This window comes from Silene latifolia, chromosome 10 (genome assembly GCF_048544455.1).
Source record: "Silene latifolia isolate original U9 population chromosome 10, ASM4854445v1, whole genome shotgun sequence".
Classification (NCBI taxonomy): domain Eukaryota; kingdom Viridiplantae; phylum Streptophyta; class Magnoliopsida; order Caryophyllales; family Caryophyllaceae; genus Silene; species Silene latifolia.
In genome coordinates, this window is record NC_133535.1 from 88552423 (window position 1) to 88575078 (window position 22656).

Below are 22656 nucleotides of genomic sequence, written 5' to 3' on the forward strand. Positions count from 1 at the left end.
TGACGAAGGATTTTAAAACTTTAAATCAGAAATTTTCAAATTTCAGCCAACAATATTTAAATTTATAATATTTAAATTCCAATTTTAAATACTGAAACTTTGACAGCACATTTTGAAATTTTAATTCCCAACTTTTGTAATTTCAACCTAAAATATTTCACTTCCAAGTGAATTCTCCACATTGTGAAACTTTAACCGTCAAAATTGAAATTTCAACTCACTGAAGTTGAAACTTCAACCAAACGGATGAAAATAAAAAATACAAAGTCACTTTTTGAAACTTTGAGGACACTTTCTGAAATTTTAACTCACAACTGTTGAAACTTTAACCTAAGCTATTCACATTTCAAGTGACTCCTCCAGATTCCGAAACTTTAAACATCAACTTCGAAATTTCAATTTACTCAAGTTGAAACTTCAATCAAAGATATTTCACTTTAAATCAGAAATTTTAAAACTTTAAATCATAAATTTTCAAATTTCAGCCAACAATATTTAAATTTAAAATATTTAAATTCCAATTTCAAATACTGAAACTTTGACTGCACATTTTGAAATTTTAATTCACAACTTTTGTAATTTCAACCTAAAATATTTCACTTCCAAGTGAATTCTCCACATTGTGAAACTTTAACCGGCAACATTGAAATTTCAACTCACTGAAGTTGAAACTTCAACCAAACGTATGAAAAAAAAAATCCAAAGTAACTTTTTGAAACTTTGAGGACACTTTCTGAAATTTTAACTCATAACTGTTGAAACTTTAACCTAAGCTATTCACATTTCAAGTGACTCCTCCAGATTCTGAAACTTTAAACATCAACTTCGAAATTTCAATTTACTCAAGTTGAAACTTCAATCAAAGATCCAATAATAAAATCCCAAAGACATCTTCTGAAACTTTGACGACGCTTTTCGAAATTTTAACTCACAAACTTTGAAACGTCATCCAATAATATTTAAATTCCATTTCAATTGTCGACAATCTAAAACTTTAATCCTCACCTTTGAAATTTCAACTGCCTCATGTTAAATCTTCAACTACGTAGATATTTTTTAAATTCAACTATTAACTCTTCAAACTTTTAGGAAGTATTTTGAAATTTCACCTCACAAATTTCAAACAATCAGACAATAATATTTCAATTTCATGAGAAAGTTTCATATTCTGAAACTTTATGCACCAACAGTGAAACTTCAACTCACTCATGTTGAAACTTCAAAGCAATATTTTTAAAAATTCATGCCTGAACCTGGAAATTGTAAAAGAATAACTGGGAAACTTCAACATTGCATGGAATTTTTCAATCCAAAAATTGGCTACCTTAAATTTCACCATAAACTTCAGAATTTTAAAATAAAAAAAATCGAACATAGACCCTCACTACACAAACATCTACTTCCCTTGCATACAACAGATTAACTTCAAAGTTTTACCAAAAAAACTAGGACATTAACTTCACGAATACATTTTAATATAAAAAAAATTCCTACTCCTCCGACAAGTCTTCTACTTCTTCCTCTTCCTCCTCCTCTTCTTCAGATGATTCCGACAATTGCGGTGGATGCTCAGCAAAAGGGTTAGGACAGTTCCTCTTGTCTTGGTGTGCCATTTGCTTGCAATTATTGCACATGCGTTTCGGCTTACCGGCAATTGCAATGGCCTTCGCCTTACTAGACAAAATCCTTTTCCCACTCCTTTTGTTTTTGGAATATTTAGGTGGCAGTAATTTCTCCATTTCCTGTTGTTTATTCAACTTCTCACCTACCGGTGTCAGCTTCTCTCTAAATTCCCTTATTAAATTAGTAAGACCTTCAACGTCTTCCTTTTCCTTATCAACAAGCACTCCAATTGTTTCGTGAATTTCCGACCACAATTTTGTCATCTGAAGTTGCTTACTGTCTACAATATCCATGTCATCTGTACACTCCCCGGTACTATAGTCACCACTCCGCAATGCATCCTTTGTCCATCTCCTAGCAATCGCAGATTTCGGAATTTCATTTACCCCATTACCGGAATAAATCCAAATTATGTGCCTGCAGAGTACTCCCTTCCTCTAAAAAAGTTTACAGGAACAGCTCGCCTCAAAAGTCCCTGAGTTAGCAAATGAAATTGAAACTTTCATGACTAAAAGAAACTTTATTACTTACACTTTGAAACTTTAAGACAATTTCATGAAATTCTAATACTTCAACTATCTAAAACAATTCTTAACAAGTAATAAATCAACGTACTAATACTTCAACTATGTAAAACTTTAAACATAGTTTTATGAAATTTAAACTTTGAAACTTTAAGACAATTTCATGAAATTCTAATACTTCAACTATGTAAAACGCTTCTTAACAAGTAATAAATCACTACGCACTAAATTACTCATACCTGGTTATACTTTGAACATCAAAATTACGGCCTCCCAATGAATCCTTCAAGGTAGTAACCTCTAAGTTGTTCGACTCCAAGAAACCCTTGCAACTAAATCCACCAATTGCATTCTTTAACTCCTCTTGAAACTCCTCGAAAATATCATGTGTGTAAATCTTCGCACCATCAGTCTCTATTGCCAACTTACTGCATAACTTTGGGTTTGAATGACGGTGTTCGTTATCAAGCCTCTTCTGATTGTGTCTTTGTTGGTCCAAAGCACTTTCAAAGCGCATCCAAAACTCAACAAGAGTACCATTTCTCGCCTCAAACCTCTTGAAAAAACTGTTTTCATTTTCCGACCGCTGTGTCGTCCTCATAATACCACCCATTCTCAAGTCCTTACAGTGAGCCATCACCCACTGCCTCCTTATATCATAGCAGTCCGTAAACCATTCAATGTCACCGGGTACGTGTTCCTCCATTATTGCTGACCATCTATTGTCGAACTCCTCTGCTTCAAGTTCCTCGTCCCATACAATAGCATTTAACTTTTTTAGAAATACCTGGTAATCTTTCCTTTTGCTACCATACTTACAGGGAACCTTATTCATAATGTGCCACATGCAGAACCGGTGCCGTGCTGTCTTGAATTTTTCGGGCACTGACGCAATTATTCCAGGATCTTGATCTGTTATTATGTACTGTGGTTCCTTTCCCCGCATAGTAATCAAAAACTTCTCGAACACCCAATTAAACGATTCCGTAGTTTCTTTTGCTATAAGGGCACAATAGAAAGTTATTGATCGTTTATGGTTGTCAATCCCTGTGAAGGGAGTGAAAACCATCTTGTACTTGTTAGTGGAGTAAGTAGGGTCGTAAGAAACCGCATCTCCAAAGACAGAGCAGTTCCTCCTAGCAATACCATCCGCCCAAATTGCGCGTCGTAGGCTACCATCTACGTCAACATCATAGTCAAAGTAGAAGTCTGGCCGAGTCTCTGCCATGTTCTTGAAGTGATCAATGAAAAGTTGTCCGTCTCTTTCATGAATAAAACACTTTATGTCTCTTTGAAAATTTTTGAAGTCGTTCAAACTAGCCCCTATATTGTGGTACCCGTTAACAACCTCCTTACACATTCTGTAAGTCCTTGTTGCTCCAATATTCAGCTGCAATGAATTAACAAACCAACCTCAGAACAGAAATTAAATTCACACTCGAACATTCAAACGTCTACTGATAATTTCTACCTATCAGTTGTACAAACTTTAACCCTGTTAAGTAAAATTCACTCTCACAAATGTAACTGTCAATGAAACTTTAACCGTTCCATTCAAAATTTCAACACTCTTTTCTGAAACTTTAACTGAGGTCATGGAAAAAAAAAATAACAACATTATCTTTCCTGACTTTTAACACCCAAGCTGAGCACTAAAACTTTAGAGGTTAACTTTAAAATTTTAACGACAAATTTTGCAACTTCAACATAGTTCATGTCTGCAAACTGCCACATATAGCACTGAAACTTTTAAAGGCAATTTTGAAAGTCTAATTCACATATTGTGAAACATTAAATCTATTTCCGGAAATTCAACTACATATTTCAGTAATGGAACTTTATGCGTGAACTACGAAATTGTAATATACAAAAATTAAAACATCAACAACTTACAACATAAAATCCATGACACCATAACACACACTCGCTATTGAAACTTTAAAAGTACATTGTGAAACTTTAAACGTAAATTTTAAAACTTTAAGCTACTAATTCTTGAATTTGAGACAATTAGTCCCATGTGATACTTGGAAATGTTTTTGGATAATTTTTGAAACTCCCTATCTTTGACAGCAACAAGCTCGTGATTATGTTCTTCATGAAACCGGTCCACTAAAAGCACACCATTTTTCAAAAATAACCTCATCCGAGCTTTACAACCAATCCTCTTAAGCTTATTTCTTCTCTCCTGCTTACTTCCATCTTCTTCCTTACCCGGACTTTCGTTACTTGATTTTGTAAACCCCTCCCTATTACAAACCAATAGTTTTGATTTTATAGTACCGTCACGCCACTTTTTAGTCGTGTATTTTCTCACATCGAACCCAACCCCAAGTGCGTACACCTTATAAAATGTTATAGCTTCCTCAATATCCCCAAACTCCATCCCAATGTATGGTGTAAATACATCCTCCAACTGCTTACAAAAGTCTTCCTCTGACACCGGTGGAATTGTTTCATCATCTACATCAGCTATAACTGACGACAAAAAATAATCAATTAAAAAAAAGTTCAGTACAAAAAAAAACATTAATCAAAGTAAACTAAACCAACGTACAAACATATCATTACCAAAAATCTGCTAAGAAAACCCTAATGTACAACAACTGAAACTTTAATAACCCTAAACCAAAAACTAAAGCAAACGACTACTCGTCTCCCCTCCATCGTCTAAAAAAAAAAATATCTGTAACCTCATAAGCCGTTTAACTATACAACGTTAAACAATGATAAGTAGTAAAATATCTCTATAGAACAATTAAATTACAAGTACTCATCTTACTGTTCTCAACAACCTCATAAGCCACAATCTCCATATCAGCCATGAAATATAAGGGATGAACAAAATAGAGGATGAATATGGTCGAAAATTTAAGGAAATATTAAAGAACTAACTAAAGGATGAAAGGATGTTATTAAACCAGTATGAAGAATAATTTTTTAGGGAGTAATATGAGGAAGAAGAAAGGGTTAGAGAGAAGGATACAGTTGAACGTGAAAGGGATATTACAGTTGTGCTAATGAATACGAGGTAATCAGTGTTGGGAGAATAAAAAGTGTATTCATTATGATTATTACTTGATTTCTTTTTTTTTTTTTAACGTAAAGCTCAAACAAATCTTAGCCCTTTGTTTCACCTAATCCAAGGGCTAAAAAAAGGACTTAGGGACTCATATATTTGAGTGGACTCATTTGAACTTGGCTCTCTCTCTCTCTCTCTCTCTCTCTCTATATATATATATATATATATATATATATATGATCCGGTGAGAACGACCTACAACCATAGGATTATTATAAAAATGGAGGGATTAGATTTCATTAGATAAAAACAAAAAATCACGCCGTCTCTCTCCTTCTGTTTTCACTCAGCAAACCAACCCTTCATCTGTCATTACCATCCACCACCACCCGTCACTTGCCGTCGCCGCCACCGACAATCACCAGCAACGCCTGAGACTCACTTTTGAACATCCCAAACACCGGCGCAAATCCGACGACACCATCGATCGTCCCTAACCCACGACATTTCCTATTTTGTGAATACTACTTTACTGTCTGACCACCTGCGACACCACCCGACGATCACCACCACGTCGGAAAATGATCATTCGGTACAAAAAGTGATAACACATTTATAACTTACACAAATAACCTACCCATCTATACGTCGTCCATTGTCGCCGGCGAACTATCAACGAACACGATGCCGGGGACACTAATGATCACCACATACCCCTTAAATTGCCGATTAAACCCAGATATGCATTAATGTATCTGGATTCTATAATAATGTATCTCAAATCAATTTTAATGTACCTCATGACTATTTTTGTGTATTAATGTTAGATACATTAAAGTAGTGCTTAGATATATAAAAAAATCGTGTAGATACATTGTAATTGATGGAAAACCAATGAAAGGGAAATTGTGATGTATAGGCAGCAGGCTTGTCGGAATTACCACCGGCGAGGGTTCAGGAAATAATACGTCGGCAGGATACGTCGAAGCTAGAAGTTTAGCATTAGGTTAGAGTTGATTGGCGAGGAGTATGGTAAAGATAGGGTGGTTGAGGAGGAAGGATAATCGGGATATGGGATTTGCGCCGATTGTTTATCCGAAGTGTTAGGCTCGTGGTGTTCAATTGATTCGCTGGAGTTGCGCCGGCGCCGGGATATTTGTCGGTGCTTGTCGGTGTTGATAGTGATCGGTGACGGCGTTGGCAGATGATGGGGATGATGAGATGGGATGGCGGGGGGTTTGTGAAAATTAGATGTTAAAGGAAATAAAGGATGGCAGGGAGTTAAGGGAGTTATATGGAATGGGTTTATTAGTTTGTTCTCACTTTTTGCACCGAATGGTCGTTTGCACCGGATCTTAACACTCTCTCTCTCTCTCTCTCTCTCTCTCTCTCTCTATATATATATATATAATTACTAATAACCATAGAATTAAAGCCTAATAATAAAACTAATTACAAAACCAAAAATCTCCTCCCGTCATTCTTACCGATCACCCACACATATCAATCAAAACCCAACACCTCCGTCATTCTTATCGATCACCCAACCTATCGCCGGAGTACAACACCATATTGCCGGAGTACAGAGTGAGAAATAAGTTTGATTAACATCTGACCACCACCGTCGTCGCCCCTATTCCGCAACCCGCATCGCCCATATTCTCTGTATCCCAAATAGCTGACAATTAAAAAATGGGTTGTGGGTGCTTATTGGGGATTTAAGATGTTGGAGATACACGATGGTGGTTGATGCCGGCAACGTCAGGTGCATGTGCGTGGTGATTGTGGAGGCGAGGGGTGGTTACGGATTGGGAACGAACATTCAGTGTAGAGGTACAATCCAAATCTGGGAATCGGAAATCGGGAATTTTAATTGTTGGTGATGCTCAATGGCCTCGCTGGAGTTGCGTCGGCATTAGGGTTGTTCGGTGGTGGCTCGCCATCTTACTCGTTGTGGTCATCGGCGGCAACAATTGAATGAAGGCGAAATCAGATTTCAATGCAGACTACCTAGAAAACGCTGGCAATGCCTCACGTTCACACTGTTATTCCCATCTATTTTAATGTATCTACTCACAGATTTGATGCATTTAGCCACTATTTTAATGTGTCTAACATAGATACACAAAATTAGTAACTAGATACATTAAAAGTGGTTTGAGATACATGAATAAATAAACCAGGTGCACTAATTTCGCGGTGGTCGTAGTCATGGGATTAATTGTTGTTGGAGGTTGTGTGCGACGACAGATGAGCGAGTCAGGTATAAGTATGTGTGAGTGAGTCGTACTGGAGAGCAGACGGCCGTGAGAGGTCAAAGGTACTTCCGGCCGGTGATATAGCTAGTTTGCCAATGGTAGTCACAATGGATAGAACGACGACAGAGCGACAATGAGAACAGCATATCAGAGTGATGATTACCTTCATAGCAACGACAGAGAACGTGGCAATAGTTGAAGAGACAGGCGGGATGGGAGAGGTCGGCGGCGTCTGGTGGTGTTCGTCGGCGTTCTCTGGTGATGGTGGGTGCTGGTCGTGATGGTCCCTAGTCTTTAATGGTGATTGTGGACGAGGACGATTATGATTAGAGTTGGGATTTTTTTTTTAATTTTTTTTTGTTGTTGTTAATAATTGTGTTTTGATTTTGATTTTGAAATGGCAATCACGTGTCCTGTTGATTTAAGTTTATATATAAGTTAGTTCGTTCTCACCGTTCTCACCGAGTGGTCGTTCTCACCGGATCCTACCTCTCTCTCTCTCTCTCTCTCTCTCTATATATATATATATATATATGTATATATATATATATATATATATATATATATATGTATATATATATGTATATATATATATATATATGTATATATATATATATATATATATATATATATATATATATATAGATTTAGGATCCGGCGAGAACGATCACTCGGTGCAAACGATGAGAACGATAACTAAACAAACATTATAATCAACCTTCATTTATATTTAAATAAAAAAAAAATATCCAAGGCCTCTAACCAGACTCCCACCACCCGTCCTCTCTCACACCTCAACACCAACACCACCATCACCACAATCTTCACTGACAGTAGCCCCACCACGACCCTCACTGTTGGCCGGCGAGTGAGGTTGTCGGAACACCTCAGGCGACCCCATAAATTTTAGCGACGACCGACCTCAAATCCCCACGGTCTCAGATATCAAATCAAATTTTCACTCACATACTCCATAGTCGCTCACTCTTACTCCAATCACCACTGCCGGCGAAGAATAACGCCGACTAATTCTCTGACCTCTCACAACTCCATCCTCGCGCTTTGAACCATTGTCGCATGCTCCTTCGTACTTTCAGATCTGATATTGTGGTTTGTTGTTGACGATGGCTTAGGGGGTGGTTGCCTGGTAGTTGGTGGTGGTGGTGTGTGCAAGTGCGACACTTCTGATGATGGTGGTGTGGCGATAAGTGTCAGACAAGTCGTCAGCAACAACGACCTCACCTCTCCCCCTTCATCGATTTCCCGTCTGTTTCAATGCATCTACACCAATTTTTGATGTATCTAAACATTGTTTTAATGTATCTAATATAGATACACAAAATTAATTTCTAGGTACATAAAAATTTGTTTGAGGTACATTAATATAGAACCCAGATACACTAATTTCCAAAAATCGATCAATCACCACTATACTGGCGTCACCCCTGCCGCGACATCACCGACACACTAGATGGCACCGGCGCACCATGAAACCATATACATACCACGCACAACTCTACTGTCTCTCTATCTCGAGCATAATCAATGAATTCGAATTATGCTTTGTCGGAGATGGTGATATCCGACATTACAGCCACTTCGACACCCTGATTTATCCTTAAATATCTCTTCCAATGCATCGCCGGCGGGGAGAATGATGGAGATAAGGTGGTCGAGGAGGCGGTAGTCATAATCGGAGGAAGGAGAATCGAGATCTAAGGGTCACGAAACACGAAATGTCGGGGGTTGGTGATGCTGAATGGTGTCGCCACAGTTACGACGGCGTCTGCGATGGTTCTCCGATGTTGCTGGTGATTGCCGGCGGCGGCGACGACAGATGATGGGTGGTGGTAGATGGGAATTGGGAATGACAGATGGGTGTGTTGCTGAGTGAAAACAAAAGACACGATTAGTTTGGTTATTTTTTTTAATGAAATCAGAGCCTTTAATTTGTATAATCCTCTGGTTAGTGTTCGTTCTCACCGTTCTTACCGAGTGATCGTTCTCACCGGATCCCACCTCTCTCTCTCTCTCTCTCTCTATATATATATATATATATATATATATATAGAGAGAGAGAGAGAGAGAGAGAGTCAAGATCCAGTAGGAACGACTAATCGGTGAGAACGACTTACAACCATTGGATTAAACTACAATATAACGGCGGACATAACAACTGAAAACATTAAAAAACTGATCATTCTCATCCTTATAATACGCACTAAACCAATATACTGACATCATTCTCATTATTACACTTTCTCTCTCCTCTATAATTTTCCTAAATTTCTTACCAACTCCCCTGTTACACACAAGCACACTCATCCAAATCAATTACTTTGTTTTTTCTCGACGCACTTCAATTTCCTAATCATTTGAAGCTCCTTCACGAACACAGCACACTCATCCAAATCTGCCACCATACATATTCATAAACCAACCAGCAACAAGATCTCTATTAACCGTCTCGGAATCGGAATCGGAATCGCTCCTCCTCACTCGACCCAAGTTTCACACCAAGCATACCTATGATGGGTATCCATCACCGTTAATTTATTCAACCGACGGCCACAAAGCGACGCCGTAAATGACCCTGCTCCACCACACGCACCACCGCCACAATTCTCTCTTGGTTCAACAACAATCAGCAATCTGCAATCACCCTTACACAAAATTGATGTATCTCTAACAGTTTTAATGTACCTAGTAAGTAACTTTGTGTACCTATGTTAGATACATTAAAATAGTGGTTAGATACATAAAAAATTAGAGTAGTTACATTGAAATAGACGATCAAGAGTGAAGGATAAAAGCTCAGCGACAGAAGGCTGTTGAGTGAACAACCATCGCCTACCCCATTTTCGATCTCCAAATTTGTACTCCCACTTTCTCTCGCATGAATTCGCGTACGACCAACAATAACAACTCATTCCACGACGTTAATTGATTTATTGCTCGGAGACAAAATGAGTATTTTTCGGGGTCCATTGAGGTCTGGTGATCATCAGTGAAGGGAAGGAGCGAAATAAGGGGCGAAATAAGGGGAAAAGGTGAAAAGAAAGATACTAAAACAGTGATAGAAGAACTCGCCAGCGTCTGGTGGTGGTTGAGGTGCTCGTCAGCGTCGTTTGGTTGGGGTGGTGGCTGCTGGTTGTGGTGGTCGTCGGCCTCTACTTGTGATGGTGGACGAGGATAAGTAGGATTAGATTTGGAATGTGTTTGTTAGTAATAATTGTGTTTTGACTTTTATATTAAATGGCAGCCACACGTAACTTGTTTATTTGGTTCATATAGTTAGTTCGTTCTCACCGTTCTCACCGAGTGTTCGTTCTCACCGGATCCTATATATATATATATATATATATATATATATATATATATATATATATATATATATATATATATATATATATATATATATATATATAGAAATGGGATCAAGTGAGTCCCTCAGAATAGGTGAGTCCCATGAGTCCTAATATAAGCCATTGGATCTAAAAAATGAATGGCTAAGATTAGAGTAAAAAAAATGCTGCCATATAAAAGACTACAAACCCTAATCTCACCTCACATTTTCTCATTTCACCAAACTCACTTCTCTCTCTTCCTCCCATCTCTCTCTAACCGACACCTCCACCCTCTTCCCCCAGCGCCACCTTCTCTCTCCCCCGACTGCCACCTTCTTCATCCTCCACTGCCACGACTGCTGCCTCCCCTGCCATCCGCCTACTCTGCCGCCTCTCCCTTCTCCTCTCGGCCGCAGCCACCACGTCCTTCCTCTCGGCCGCAGCAACCACTTCCTTCTCATTTTTTTTTAAAATTTGTTGTTGGTGGGTTATGTGTGGGCCGGATGGTGGTGGTGATGTCGTGGTGGAGGTCGGTGGGTCAGGCCGCCGCCTCCTTGTTTCTCTCTTTTTGTTTCAGATTTGATGGTAGTGATTAATGGTGTTGTGGTGGTTGTTGTTGAGTCAGGCCGCCGCCACCATGTTTCTCCTTTCCTTTTTTTTTTTCTTTTCAGATCTGTTTTTTGGTGATCATGTGTGTAGCTGCTTGTGGTGGTGGTGTTGCCGTGATGCTGTGTTGGTGGCCGTTGGTGCGGCTGCTTTTTTTTTTTCGAGATCTATGGTTGTAGTGGATGGTGGGGGACTATAGCGGTGTTGGCATCGTGGTCGGGGATGGGCGTTGTTGTGGGTCGTGTTGGACTCGCAAGCATTAAAGTTTCAACTCGCAAGCATTAAAATTTCGACCCGCAAATATTAAAGTTTCGACTCGCAAGCATTAAAGTTTGGACTCGCAAATATTAAAGTTTGGACTCACAAGCATTAAAGTTTTGACTCGCAAATATTAAAGTTTCGACTCGTAAGCATTAAAGTTTCATTGGTGTACCATTAAAGTTACACTCAAAAGTTGGTGGTGGGTAAGGGGTTGGTTTGGTGAAAATGGATTAAAGTTTCAAAGATATGGACTGAAGTTTCATTGATACTAACTAAAGTTTCACATGACATGGACTAAAATTACATTCGTAGGAGAGTAAAGTTTCATAAACCGTTTAAATTACACTACATAAATTCAAATTAATATAATTTTAAAATCATATAAAAAAAAAGTTTCAAAAATTATGATTAAAGTTACAAGTGTAAAACATTAAAGTTACGTTAATAAAATTATAATATTCACATAAAATTTTAAAATCAGTAAAATTAATTAAATTCAAATTTTTATATTAGAAATTATCTAACAAAAATTAAATTTTTAATTTTTAGCATTAAAGTTTCACTCGTAAAACATTAAAGTTATATTTATAAATCAGTAAAATTAAATAAATTCAAATTTTTATATTAAAAATTGTCTAAAAAATTAAAGTTTCAATTTTTACCATAAAAGTTTCACTCGTAAAACATTAAAGTTATATTTAAAAATCAACAAAATTAAATAAATTCAATTATATTAAAAATTGTCTTAAAAAACTAAAGTTTCAATTTTTTCCATTAAAGTTTCACTCGCAAAATATTAAAGTTACATTCAAAAATCAATTTTATATATTTAAAATAAAATTTTGTAACATAAATTTAAATTTTTATTTATAAAATGACCTAAAATATTAAAGTTGTAGTTGTAAAGAATTAAAGTTAAATTTATAAATTAAAGTTACATTTATAAAACAATAAAGTTTTCATCTCAAAACTTTAATATCTCAACAATCAACCTTAGAAGATCAATGGTGAGGATTAGGACTTAGTGGACTCGCCATTTTAGGTGGACTCATTTGAACTCCCCTGTGAGAGAGAGGGAGAGAGAGAGAGAGAGAGAGAGAGAGAGAGAGAGAGAGAGAGAGAGAGAGAGAGAGAGAGAGAGAGAGAGAGAGAGAGAGAGAGAGAGAGAGAGAGGAGTTCTTATAAGTCCACAATTTTGGTTGAGTCCCTAAGTCCTAATCTTAGCTACTCATTTTGGGATGTAACTTCAGTACTTTATGAGTGTAACTTTAGTCTAAGACTGTAACTTTAATGATTTACGAGTGTAACTTTAATCATTTAAAAAAAAAATATATTATATATTAAAAATAGAATTTATAGCTTTTTTGATACAAAAATTTGAATTCATATTATACAATATTATTTTGAATATATAAGTTTGAATTTACGTAAAATGATAAAATGAAGAGGGGAATCTTAAGCCCGGTCAAGTCTTTCCGGGAGTTGTATCACGTGCTTCAAAAGAAGTTGAAGTTTATGCGTTACTTTATGCTTTTCGGCAAACAACGCTTTTTTCGGGATTTGGCGCAAAAGAATAACACATCCTGAGCTTCAATTGCTTAGTTTGGATCCCCTCGAATTGTCGATCAGAACGTATATGGATAGAACTTATAACAGGATCTTGAAAAATAAGTAATTTAGGCTGGGCCATTATCCTTTTTATAGGTTCATTAGGATTCGTATTGGTTGGAATTTCTAGTTATCTCGGTAGGAATTTTATATCCTTATTTCCCCCCAGCAAATTTTTTTTTTTTTTCCACAAGGGATCGTGATGTCTTTCTATGGAATCGCGGCCTCTTTATTAGCTCCTATTTGTGGTGTACAATTTCGTTGAATGTAGGTAGTGGTTATGATTTTTTCGATAAAAAAGAAGGAATAGTATGTATTTTTCGTTGGGGATTTCCTGGAAAAAACCGTCGCATCTGTCTCCGATTTCTTATAAAAGATATTCAGTCTATTAGAATAGAATTTAAAGAGGGCATTTATACTCGTCGTGTCCTTTATCTGGAAATAAGAGGCCAGGGGGCCATTCCTTTGACCCGTACGGATGAAAATTTGACTCCAAGAGAAATTGAACAAAAAGCTGCTGAATTGGCCTATTTCTTGCGTGTACCAATTGAAGTATTTTGAAATGATAAATACTTTCTTTCTGTTTTACAAATGTAACTTTAATATTTAAATAGTGTAACTTTACAATTTTAAGAGTCATTTTTTATGTAAATATTTAAATTTATATAATTTTTATTATAGGTTGAATTTTATAATTTTAACACTTAAGTTTATGTAATTTTAGACCGTTACGAGTGTAACTCTATTCCGCTACGAGTGTAACTTTAGTTCGATATATGTGTAACTTTAGTCCGAAATGAGTTCGATATGAATGTAACTTTAGTTCATATGGAGTGTAACTTTAGTCCGTAAAGAGTGTAACTTTAGTCTAACCACCACAACCACGACCACCACCGTCATTACCCTCGCCGCCTTCTGACCACCAACCACAACAAATTAAAAAAAAAAAAACAGAGAATTGAAGAAAAAAAAAACGAAATGAAAAAAAAAATATAACCACCAACGCCACCACCCCTGTCGCCACCATCGGCCAACAAAAAAAAAGAATTGAAAAAAAAAACGATAAAACCCACATAAAAATAGATTCAAAGGACCTAAAAAAAAAGGCTCGTGGTGATTGTGTCCACGGAGGAGAGTGAAGGAGGAACTTTTATGGTAAATTTTCGAAAAAAAATGAAAAATATCAAATTTTTATGGATAGATCTGAAAAAAAAGGAGAAAGGAGAAGGGGTCGTCGGATCTGAAAAAAAAAAAGGAGAAAGGCATAGAAGGCATGGCGGCGGCGTAGAAGGAAGGCATGGCGGCTGGGGTGGCGGCGGCGTAGAAGGCATGGCGGCGGCAGGTGGTGTGTGGTATGGTCGGCGCGGCGGCGTTGGAGTAGTGGTGGCGGCGCGACAACATTAGCGGCGGGTGGTGGAATAGTGGTGGCGGCAGTGGAGTTTAGAGAGAGATGGGAAGAAGTGAGAGAAGGGGGAGATTTGTGTTGTGAGATTAGGATTTTGTGGTATTTATATCATAGCCCTTTATTTTAATCTAATCCTAGCCATCCATTATTTAGATCTAAGGGCTTGGATAAGGACTCAAGGACTCACCTAAATAAAGTGGACTTATAGGATCCCTTTTCTATATATATATATATATATATATATATATATATATATATATATATATATATATATATATATATAGAGAGAGAGAGAGAGAGAGAGAGAGAGAGAGAGAGAGAGAGAGAGAGAGAGAGAGAGTCGGGATCTCGTGAGTTTGGTTCTTATGGTGAGTTTGTGGTCACAAATCTCATCCATTGGATTAAGGAAACCAACCGCTGAGATTAGATCTTATCATTTTTTCACTCCTCACCCAGATAATTTGTGCTTTTTCACATACGGATTTTACTCTTTCATTTCTTATGGTGAGTTTGTGCTTTTTCATATACGGATTTTACTCTTTCACATACGACTTTTACAAATTTACCCTTCTCATTTTTTTCACTCCTCACCCAGATAATTTTCATTCATTCTCCCTCCCCTTCACCTCCCTTCGAAAACCTACTCCGTCCGACCTTACTCCGATCGACCGATGCTCCAGCTTGACCATGCTCTGGCCGACCTCGACTTCTCCGTTCTCCAACTCCCTTTGTTTGAAATTAACTGATATTTGTGAAATGCATTACATCTGGCCAAACTCATTGCTCCTTGGTGTTCTAAACACTTGGCGGTAGACATGGTTACTGAAAATACACCATGAAAATGTAAAGATTGAAGTTTTTGTGGTAGTGGATTTAGTCAATATGTGACGGACATAATATACATAGGCAACATGGCTAGAGGTCATTGATTACAGGTTTTACAGATGGTCAGCTACACCCCTTCGTACTCCCAAACGCACCCGAGTCCTAGCCACTGGACTCCCTCGCACCACCACCTTCATGCTCAGACGACAACCATATGACCACCCTAACCACTACACTTTCCACCAACATACCACTATACCAAGTTACCAACCATTAACCCTAATTGAGTAATTGATAATAATTGGTGAACGATTAAACATTTTTTTTTGACAGCAACAAATAGCATAGCTTACACAAGAGCTCTCTGAGCAAGGTTATGAGCTATCCTATTCACTCCCCTAGGACACAAACTAAGAGAGCAACAATGAAAATTAGACGCAATAGACTTAATATCTTGGATAATGCAGTTGATAGATGCAATCGGCTTCTCCGCTCCCGCAGCCTGCAAAACCAAGTTAAGACAATCTGTAACAAGTCTAACATGAAGGAACCCTTCGTCTGAGGCCCATTTTAGCGCCATGAAAACTGCAAGACCTTTGGCATGCAGTGCAGAAGAGGCAAACGAGCGAGCGTGAGCAGAATTCCTTAGGGTCCCATTATCATCCAAAAAGCACCATCCCATGCCAGCGCTTCTATCAGCCCTCCAAGCAGCATCACACTTGACAGTACAAACATCTCTGCATCCAGGTCCACCAACGATCCAATAGGGGAAGGAGTTTCTAATCCTCTTAGCTAAGCCAAAACCTGGGGAAGAGTCCAGCAAAGGCGCTCGAAGAAGGCTAGCATCCTTATTGCACACAACCTCCTTCATACACTGAATGTCACCAAGAATAGAATGTAAAGCATTCATAGGCCAAGGGCGACGATTTTTGAAGACCATCTCGTTCCTGCAATACCAAATTTGCCAGAGGGTAGCGATAAAAGGGGGAAAAGAAGGGAGTTAGGATCTGGGCCAATAAGGAAATAATTAACCCAGTTAATGACCCAAACCCTAACATCAATATCCACCCCTCCCGTGATTCTAAGTCCTAAAGGACAGCCAAACCATAGAGCCTTTGCAAAGCTACAATCTCTGAAAAGATGAGAAAGAGATTCCACACAAGGAGATGAGCCATCACAAAGAGTACAGAAGGAACGCCAATTCATTTTTCGTTTGAGGAATTCAGAGCCCACTGGTAGGGCATTAGCCATAAATTTTCATAAAAACACCTTAAGTTTGTTAGAGATAGGTAACTTCCAGAGTTTAGATCTGCAAAAGGCCACAATAGTTGCAGACATTCTAGATAGATCAGCAGTCGAGGTAGATCCATTAGTTAAGGCCATAGCAGCAGCATAGTATCCCGACTTGACAGTGAATGCACCATGTTTAGAGAATTTCCAATAGAAGGAGTCATTCGAGGGTTGACACGGGATATAAGTTGCGAAGATTTTCTTTGTAACGTCCTCACCCGGATCGAAAGCAAGAGAAGAGAGGTCCCATCTCCTATGACTATCATGAAGGTCACCAACCAGTAACGGGGAATCAATAGGAGCATCAATAAAATCCCCACAAAGATCAAGAAGACTATAACCCTCTATCCATTTGCTTTTCCAAGCATTAAGACGAGAAGAAGATCCAATAGTCCAAGCAATATTATTGTAGATAAGATCGGATCCCCATACAAGGTTTTTGAGAGCCCAAGACGACGCTTGGGGAGCCTTCCAACGATTCTGGAATAAAATATCATCTTGAACACCAAGCTTGGGACCAATAACTTTACTAATAAGACTTCCTAGAATACATAGGATTCTCCAAGCAGATTTGGCGAGAAGAGCTTGGTTAAAGCAACCAATATTTCGAAGTCCAAGACCCCCTTCACCCACGGGTCTACTAAGGAAGTCTTTACTACACCAATGAATAGACTTATTATTTCTGGTTCCACTCCACCAAAAATGCACCATCAAGGACTGAAGTTTTGATGTTACACTTACCGGTATACGAAATACCGATAGAGAGAAAAGAGATAGTGAAGATAGAACAGAACGAATAAGAGTCAATTTACCAGCCGAAGAGAGAAGAATGTTATTCCAGGAGGAAAGTCTTCGTTTAGTCTTGTCAATAAGGAATTTAAATAAGTCCCTTTTAGAAGACCCAATACTCGTAGGAAGGCCAAGATAGTTGCCAAGGTCATGCTTAGGAGAAAATTTAAACTCAGTTAAGCACTTCTTGACCGTCATAAGTGAGCAATTTGGACTGAAAATAATAGAGGACTTATCTTTAATAAGGCATTGCCCAGAAGCAGCACAGTATTCATCGATAATGTTCATAAGAAAATCTAAACTCCCAAAGTCACCACGGATAAAGAAGAGTGAATCATCCGCAAACAATAAATGGGAGATTTCCTGCCCGGTCTTGCAAATTTTGATACCTTTTATAAGGTGGCTATCCTGGGCATAGAGAATCATTTGAGATAGGACTTAGTTTTACTAATTAATAAACTCTAATCATTTCAGCAAAACATACTAACAATTGATAAACAACTAAATTATTTCATTAATTTGAGAATTATGATACATTGTTCAAGTTTTTAGATTAATTAGATTCGATTTTAGAGAAAAAGTACATATAAGAGTTAATTTGTTTAGGTTCAGGTAAAAGGGTATGATACGGAAAATTAATGAAAAAAATGTATGTGAAAGAGTAAAGTTCGTATGTGAAAAAGTAATTTCGTAAAAAAAAAAAGGCATCAGACCAAAAGAAATCTCATACCTCTCATCATCACAATTCACGCACATAACTAACAACCCTAGCACCACAACTACATCAGCTGTCGTCAACAGCCACAATGACGAACGCCAGCGACATCACCATCTGCCCCAGTCACCGACGACGTCGCCAACCACCCTGAATGACTCTGGCTCACCATATTTCACCCATTACAAATTTCTGTCTCACCAATTCACAATCTTCAATTCCGTCGCGAAGAAAACCTAAAATTGCAGTATAATATAAACATTTTTATCGCAATATTCAATTCCGTTGGATTAATGGTGTTAGTTTTTCTTGTCGTGTCATTCAATTCTTGTTTTCTTTTTCCTCCTCCCTTCAACCATCGCACCTCTGGCCACCACGTCAGCGCCATTTTCATGCCGCCGCCACCAGACCCACTCGGCTGGGTAACAATTCACCCCTCGGCGTGTTGACTTTACCCGATTACTTCTAATGCTTTCAATTGCTGGCTGAAATAGTGTTTGATGTCGATGACGGCGCACCAGAACTCAGCTACGAATTGGAGGCTGATGTTGGAGCTGCTCAGAACTCCGACGAGGCAAAAATGAGGAGCGGAGGAGTCGTGATGGTGGTATGTGGCAATGTTGGTGCCGCTGCTGGTGGTGGTGGATGCATAAAGGCGAGGCAGAGGACAGAGTGGGAGGAGGAGCGTGGTGGAATGGTTTTGCACTCGATTCGGTTATGAGTTTGAATTGTTGGGGTAGCTGTCCACTGTTGGCGATGAAGATGCGAAAAGTTAATGGATCAATGTTGATGACCGTACTGTTGGTGGCTGCTAATGTAGTCGGTTTTGTGCAGGGATATTGAAATTGGTGTCAAAAGAGTGAGAGAGTGATGCTGTCGACGGAGCAGGGCTGCTGGTGGTGCTCGAAATCGGCCTAATTGTTGTCCAGGTAGGACTTCAATTTCGTTTCGAGCGTGGTAATTGAACTGGAAAGGAGGATGCTTGAGCCATGGAAGTCGATTTTGTTGTCTCGGCTTTTTGTTGTCTAGGTGGGACTTCTCCTTGTTGTTTTGGTGAGCCGATCCTCGGTTTCATTTTCGTGTCTGGACTTTTCGTTTTGGGATTTTACGTAGGATATAATGAAGTGGGTTGGAAATAGCATGTCACTAAGACAGTTATGACTTTGGTAATGTCATTTGGGAAAATGAAGAGTAGTGGAATGCAAGTAGTAAGAATATGACAAGAGGTCACTTGAAAAATGTTAAAAAAAATTCAAATCTTCACCACAATAACAGTACAATAACATGAAAAGATCTCTCCGGAATTCCTCAAAGGGAAAATTACATCGACTTTATTTCACGTAAAATATGTTGACTTTGAGGTTTAAGAATTATTGGAATGAATGAAAGGATCCATCCTCAATGTGAATAAAAAGGAAAGTAGCTTCAGCTTGTTAATTTGCTCCTTTTTATTCGACTTTATTTCACGGAAAATACGAAATAACAAAAGGAGTATGAACATCCAAAAAGCTAATGTAAAATGACAACGATTAAGCTAAATGATATTTAACACTAAAATAAGGGAATAATAAAACGACAGTCTCGTAGAAAAAGATTACAATAATAGTAGAGTAACAGTGTAACACAACAATAACAGTAGAGTAACACTACAATAACACTGCAATAACACCAGAATAACAACACAATAACAACATAATAAATCCGGATAAAACTATAATAACACCACAATAACACTACAATAACAATACAATAACATGGGAAAAAAAAGAGAAAAAAATCAAAGTAGTAAAAAAAAATCAAAGTGATACCGGAATAATACCAGAATAACAACACAATAACATGTGGTAAAGAAGAATAAAAAAATTCAAAGTAGTAAAAAAAATCAAATTGACATCGGAATAACATTACAATAACACCAGAATAACAATAAGACCATAATAATAGCACAATAACATATGGTAAAAAAAAGAGTAAAAAAATTAAGGTAGTAAAAAAAATCTAAGTGACACCGGAATAACATCACAATAACACCAGAATAACAATAACAGAGAATAACAACACAATAACACGTGGTAAAAAAAAAGAGAAAAAAAAAATCAAAGTCGTAAATAAAAATCAAAGTTAAAAAAAAAACACAATAACAGCATAATAACACGAGGTAAAAAAAAGAGTAAAAAAAATTAAAGTTAAAAAAACTCAGAGTAACACTAGAAAAACAATTGGTAAAAAAAGAAAAAGAAAAAAAGTAACATAATGAGAAAATTAGAGAAAAGCATAAGAACTTAAGAATAACACTACAATAAGAGTGTGAGCACAAATTCACCATAAGAAACCAAACTCACAAGACCCTATATACATATATATATATATACATATATATATATACATATATATATATATATATATATATATATATATATATATATATATATATATATATATATATATATATATATATATATATATATATATATATATATATATATAGGTCGGGATCTAGTGAGAACCACCAACATAATGAGAACCATGAGAACCCTTACTAAATCATCATCAAATCTTGTTCCGAAAGTTTTGATAGATCATTTACCCTTAGTTTAGCTTATTCTAACACATTTTTAGTATAGCTAAACAAAATTTTTTGATTTTATTAACAAAATATAAACCTAGTGTAAAAAAATACAATTAGGTTACTAAAATGGCTATAGATGCACGAAAATCAATGTGATGAATGAATAGAAGCCAAAGCTTGGAACTGTCAATCGTCACGACGCTTGGGTGACCGGTCACACTACTATGAATGGACATTTAGAATCTCCATATGATAAGGCCATCACAGAGAAAATTGTAAGTTTGAATAAATATGTCACTCCTACCACTGGTGGTCGGTTATATAATTGTGAGTTTAAATAAAATTTAGTTGCATAATGGTTTTTTGTGTATGTAGAGGATCTGTAAGAAGGAGGTAGAGGAAGGAAAATGGAAGCCTCAAGGACGTGATGACATTCTTGCTAGGGCAATCGGCAAAGCAGAGCATCCAGGTCGTGTGAGAGGGGTATCGACGCATGTCGGTATCACTAAGTATTTTGGGAAAACTACTCGAAGGACAATGAGTGGTGATGATAGGGTACATAAATGGTGTATTTTATTCAACATAATTTATAAATATATGCTGAAATTATACTACTTACTTTAATCATATTCATTTCTACTACACAGCTACAAACAATGGCCAGGTTGATACTGAGAATGGTGGAAACGGGGGATAAGCCATCTGAAGAAGAGTTGGTTATGGTTCAGCAAGTCATAAAGGAAGCAGGGGAGGAGAAGGAAAAAGCGGGCATGCAACTGAGGATGACATGACAAAGGAGAATGAGGTGAGAGCCGAAGACATGTCAAAGGATCAAGATCGGGTAGTTGAAGAGGAAGCCATGAAGGACGTGAGAGAGAAGGTGTAGGTAGTTGATGATGACACGTTCTTATCATCTCCAAATCCGGCTTTTGACGAGGTATTAGCTACTACGATTAGTTTATAATTGTTGTATATATACTAATTAATTAAATTTATTAATTAAAGTTGTAATACTAAGGTTTTATGTGTCTAAGGGTACTCTATCGACTGGGGCTTACTCTGTCGAGTAAGTAGTTTTTGACGCAAAACAGTAGACTGCCTGTAGGGTACTCGATCGAGTAAGCTTGGTACTCGATCGAGTAAGGGTCACTCGATCGAGTAAGTGACTTACTCGATCGAGTAAGTGATTTTTACGAGCTGAGTTTGACGGGTTTTGTTAATAATGCGAGATTAGTATAAAAAGATGTCCGTCACTTTTCTTAATCTTTTTTAACTATTCTAAAACCTAATTGAGAAGAAGATGAGTTACGTAGCTTGATTGTCATCGCATTGTTAACAAATCCCAAGTCTAGGAGTGTCGGATTGCATTGTTCTTGTTGGAGACGGTGTCCTCCAGTTAGTGCGGATAACGTTATTGCACGTACACTTGTACGGACAAGTGGGAGCTTGTTGGGGCTGGTGTCCTCCACAGTTAGTGCAATGACATATAAATCTCTAAAAGGATTTAAGGGTATACTTTTGTATTATTATCAGTTGGTCCACGTTTATCAATAACGGTTGGCTTGCTAGATAAGTTTGACGTTATTGTCATACAGATGGCGGTGATCAACTGGTCCCTAAAAGTCACACCTATAGGATACGTTTGAGAGATGTGACGGTATGAAAATACAGTCATGTTGATGCCTAATATGACTAAGCAGTTAGTCGGAGTTATTGACTAAAAATTAGTCAAACGCGATGTTGAGATACTTATTTAATACGAATTAAATAATAATGGCTAAGGTGAATTAAGCGGTTAATTCGTAAATTGAATA

At 37.5% G+C, this 22656-nt stretch overlaps 1 protein-coding gene across 1 annotated transcript; it reads right to left on the reverse strand.

Moving 5' to 3' along the window:
* Window positions 1-1490: 1490 nt before the first annotated feature.
* LOC141607868 (protein FAR1-RELATED SEQUENCE 5-like) lies at window positions 1491-8328 on the reverse strand. Its single transcript, XM_074427216.1, has 6 exons — window positions 8221-8328; window positions 7494-7590; window positions 4175-4625; window positions 3636-3642; window positions 2387-3537; window positions 1491-2040 (listed from the first exon to the last, which is right to left on the reverse strand). Exons 1-6 carry the CDS (start codon window positions 8326-8328, stop codon window positions 1491-1493), a joined length of 2364 nt encoding a protein of 787 aa, XP_074283317.1.
* Window positions 8329-22656: the final 14328 nt, after the last annotated feature.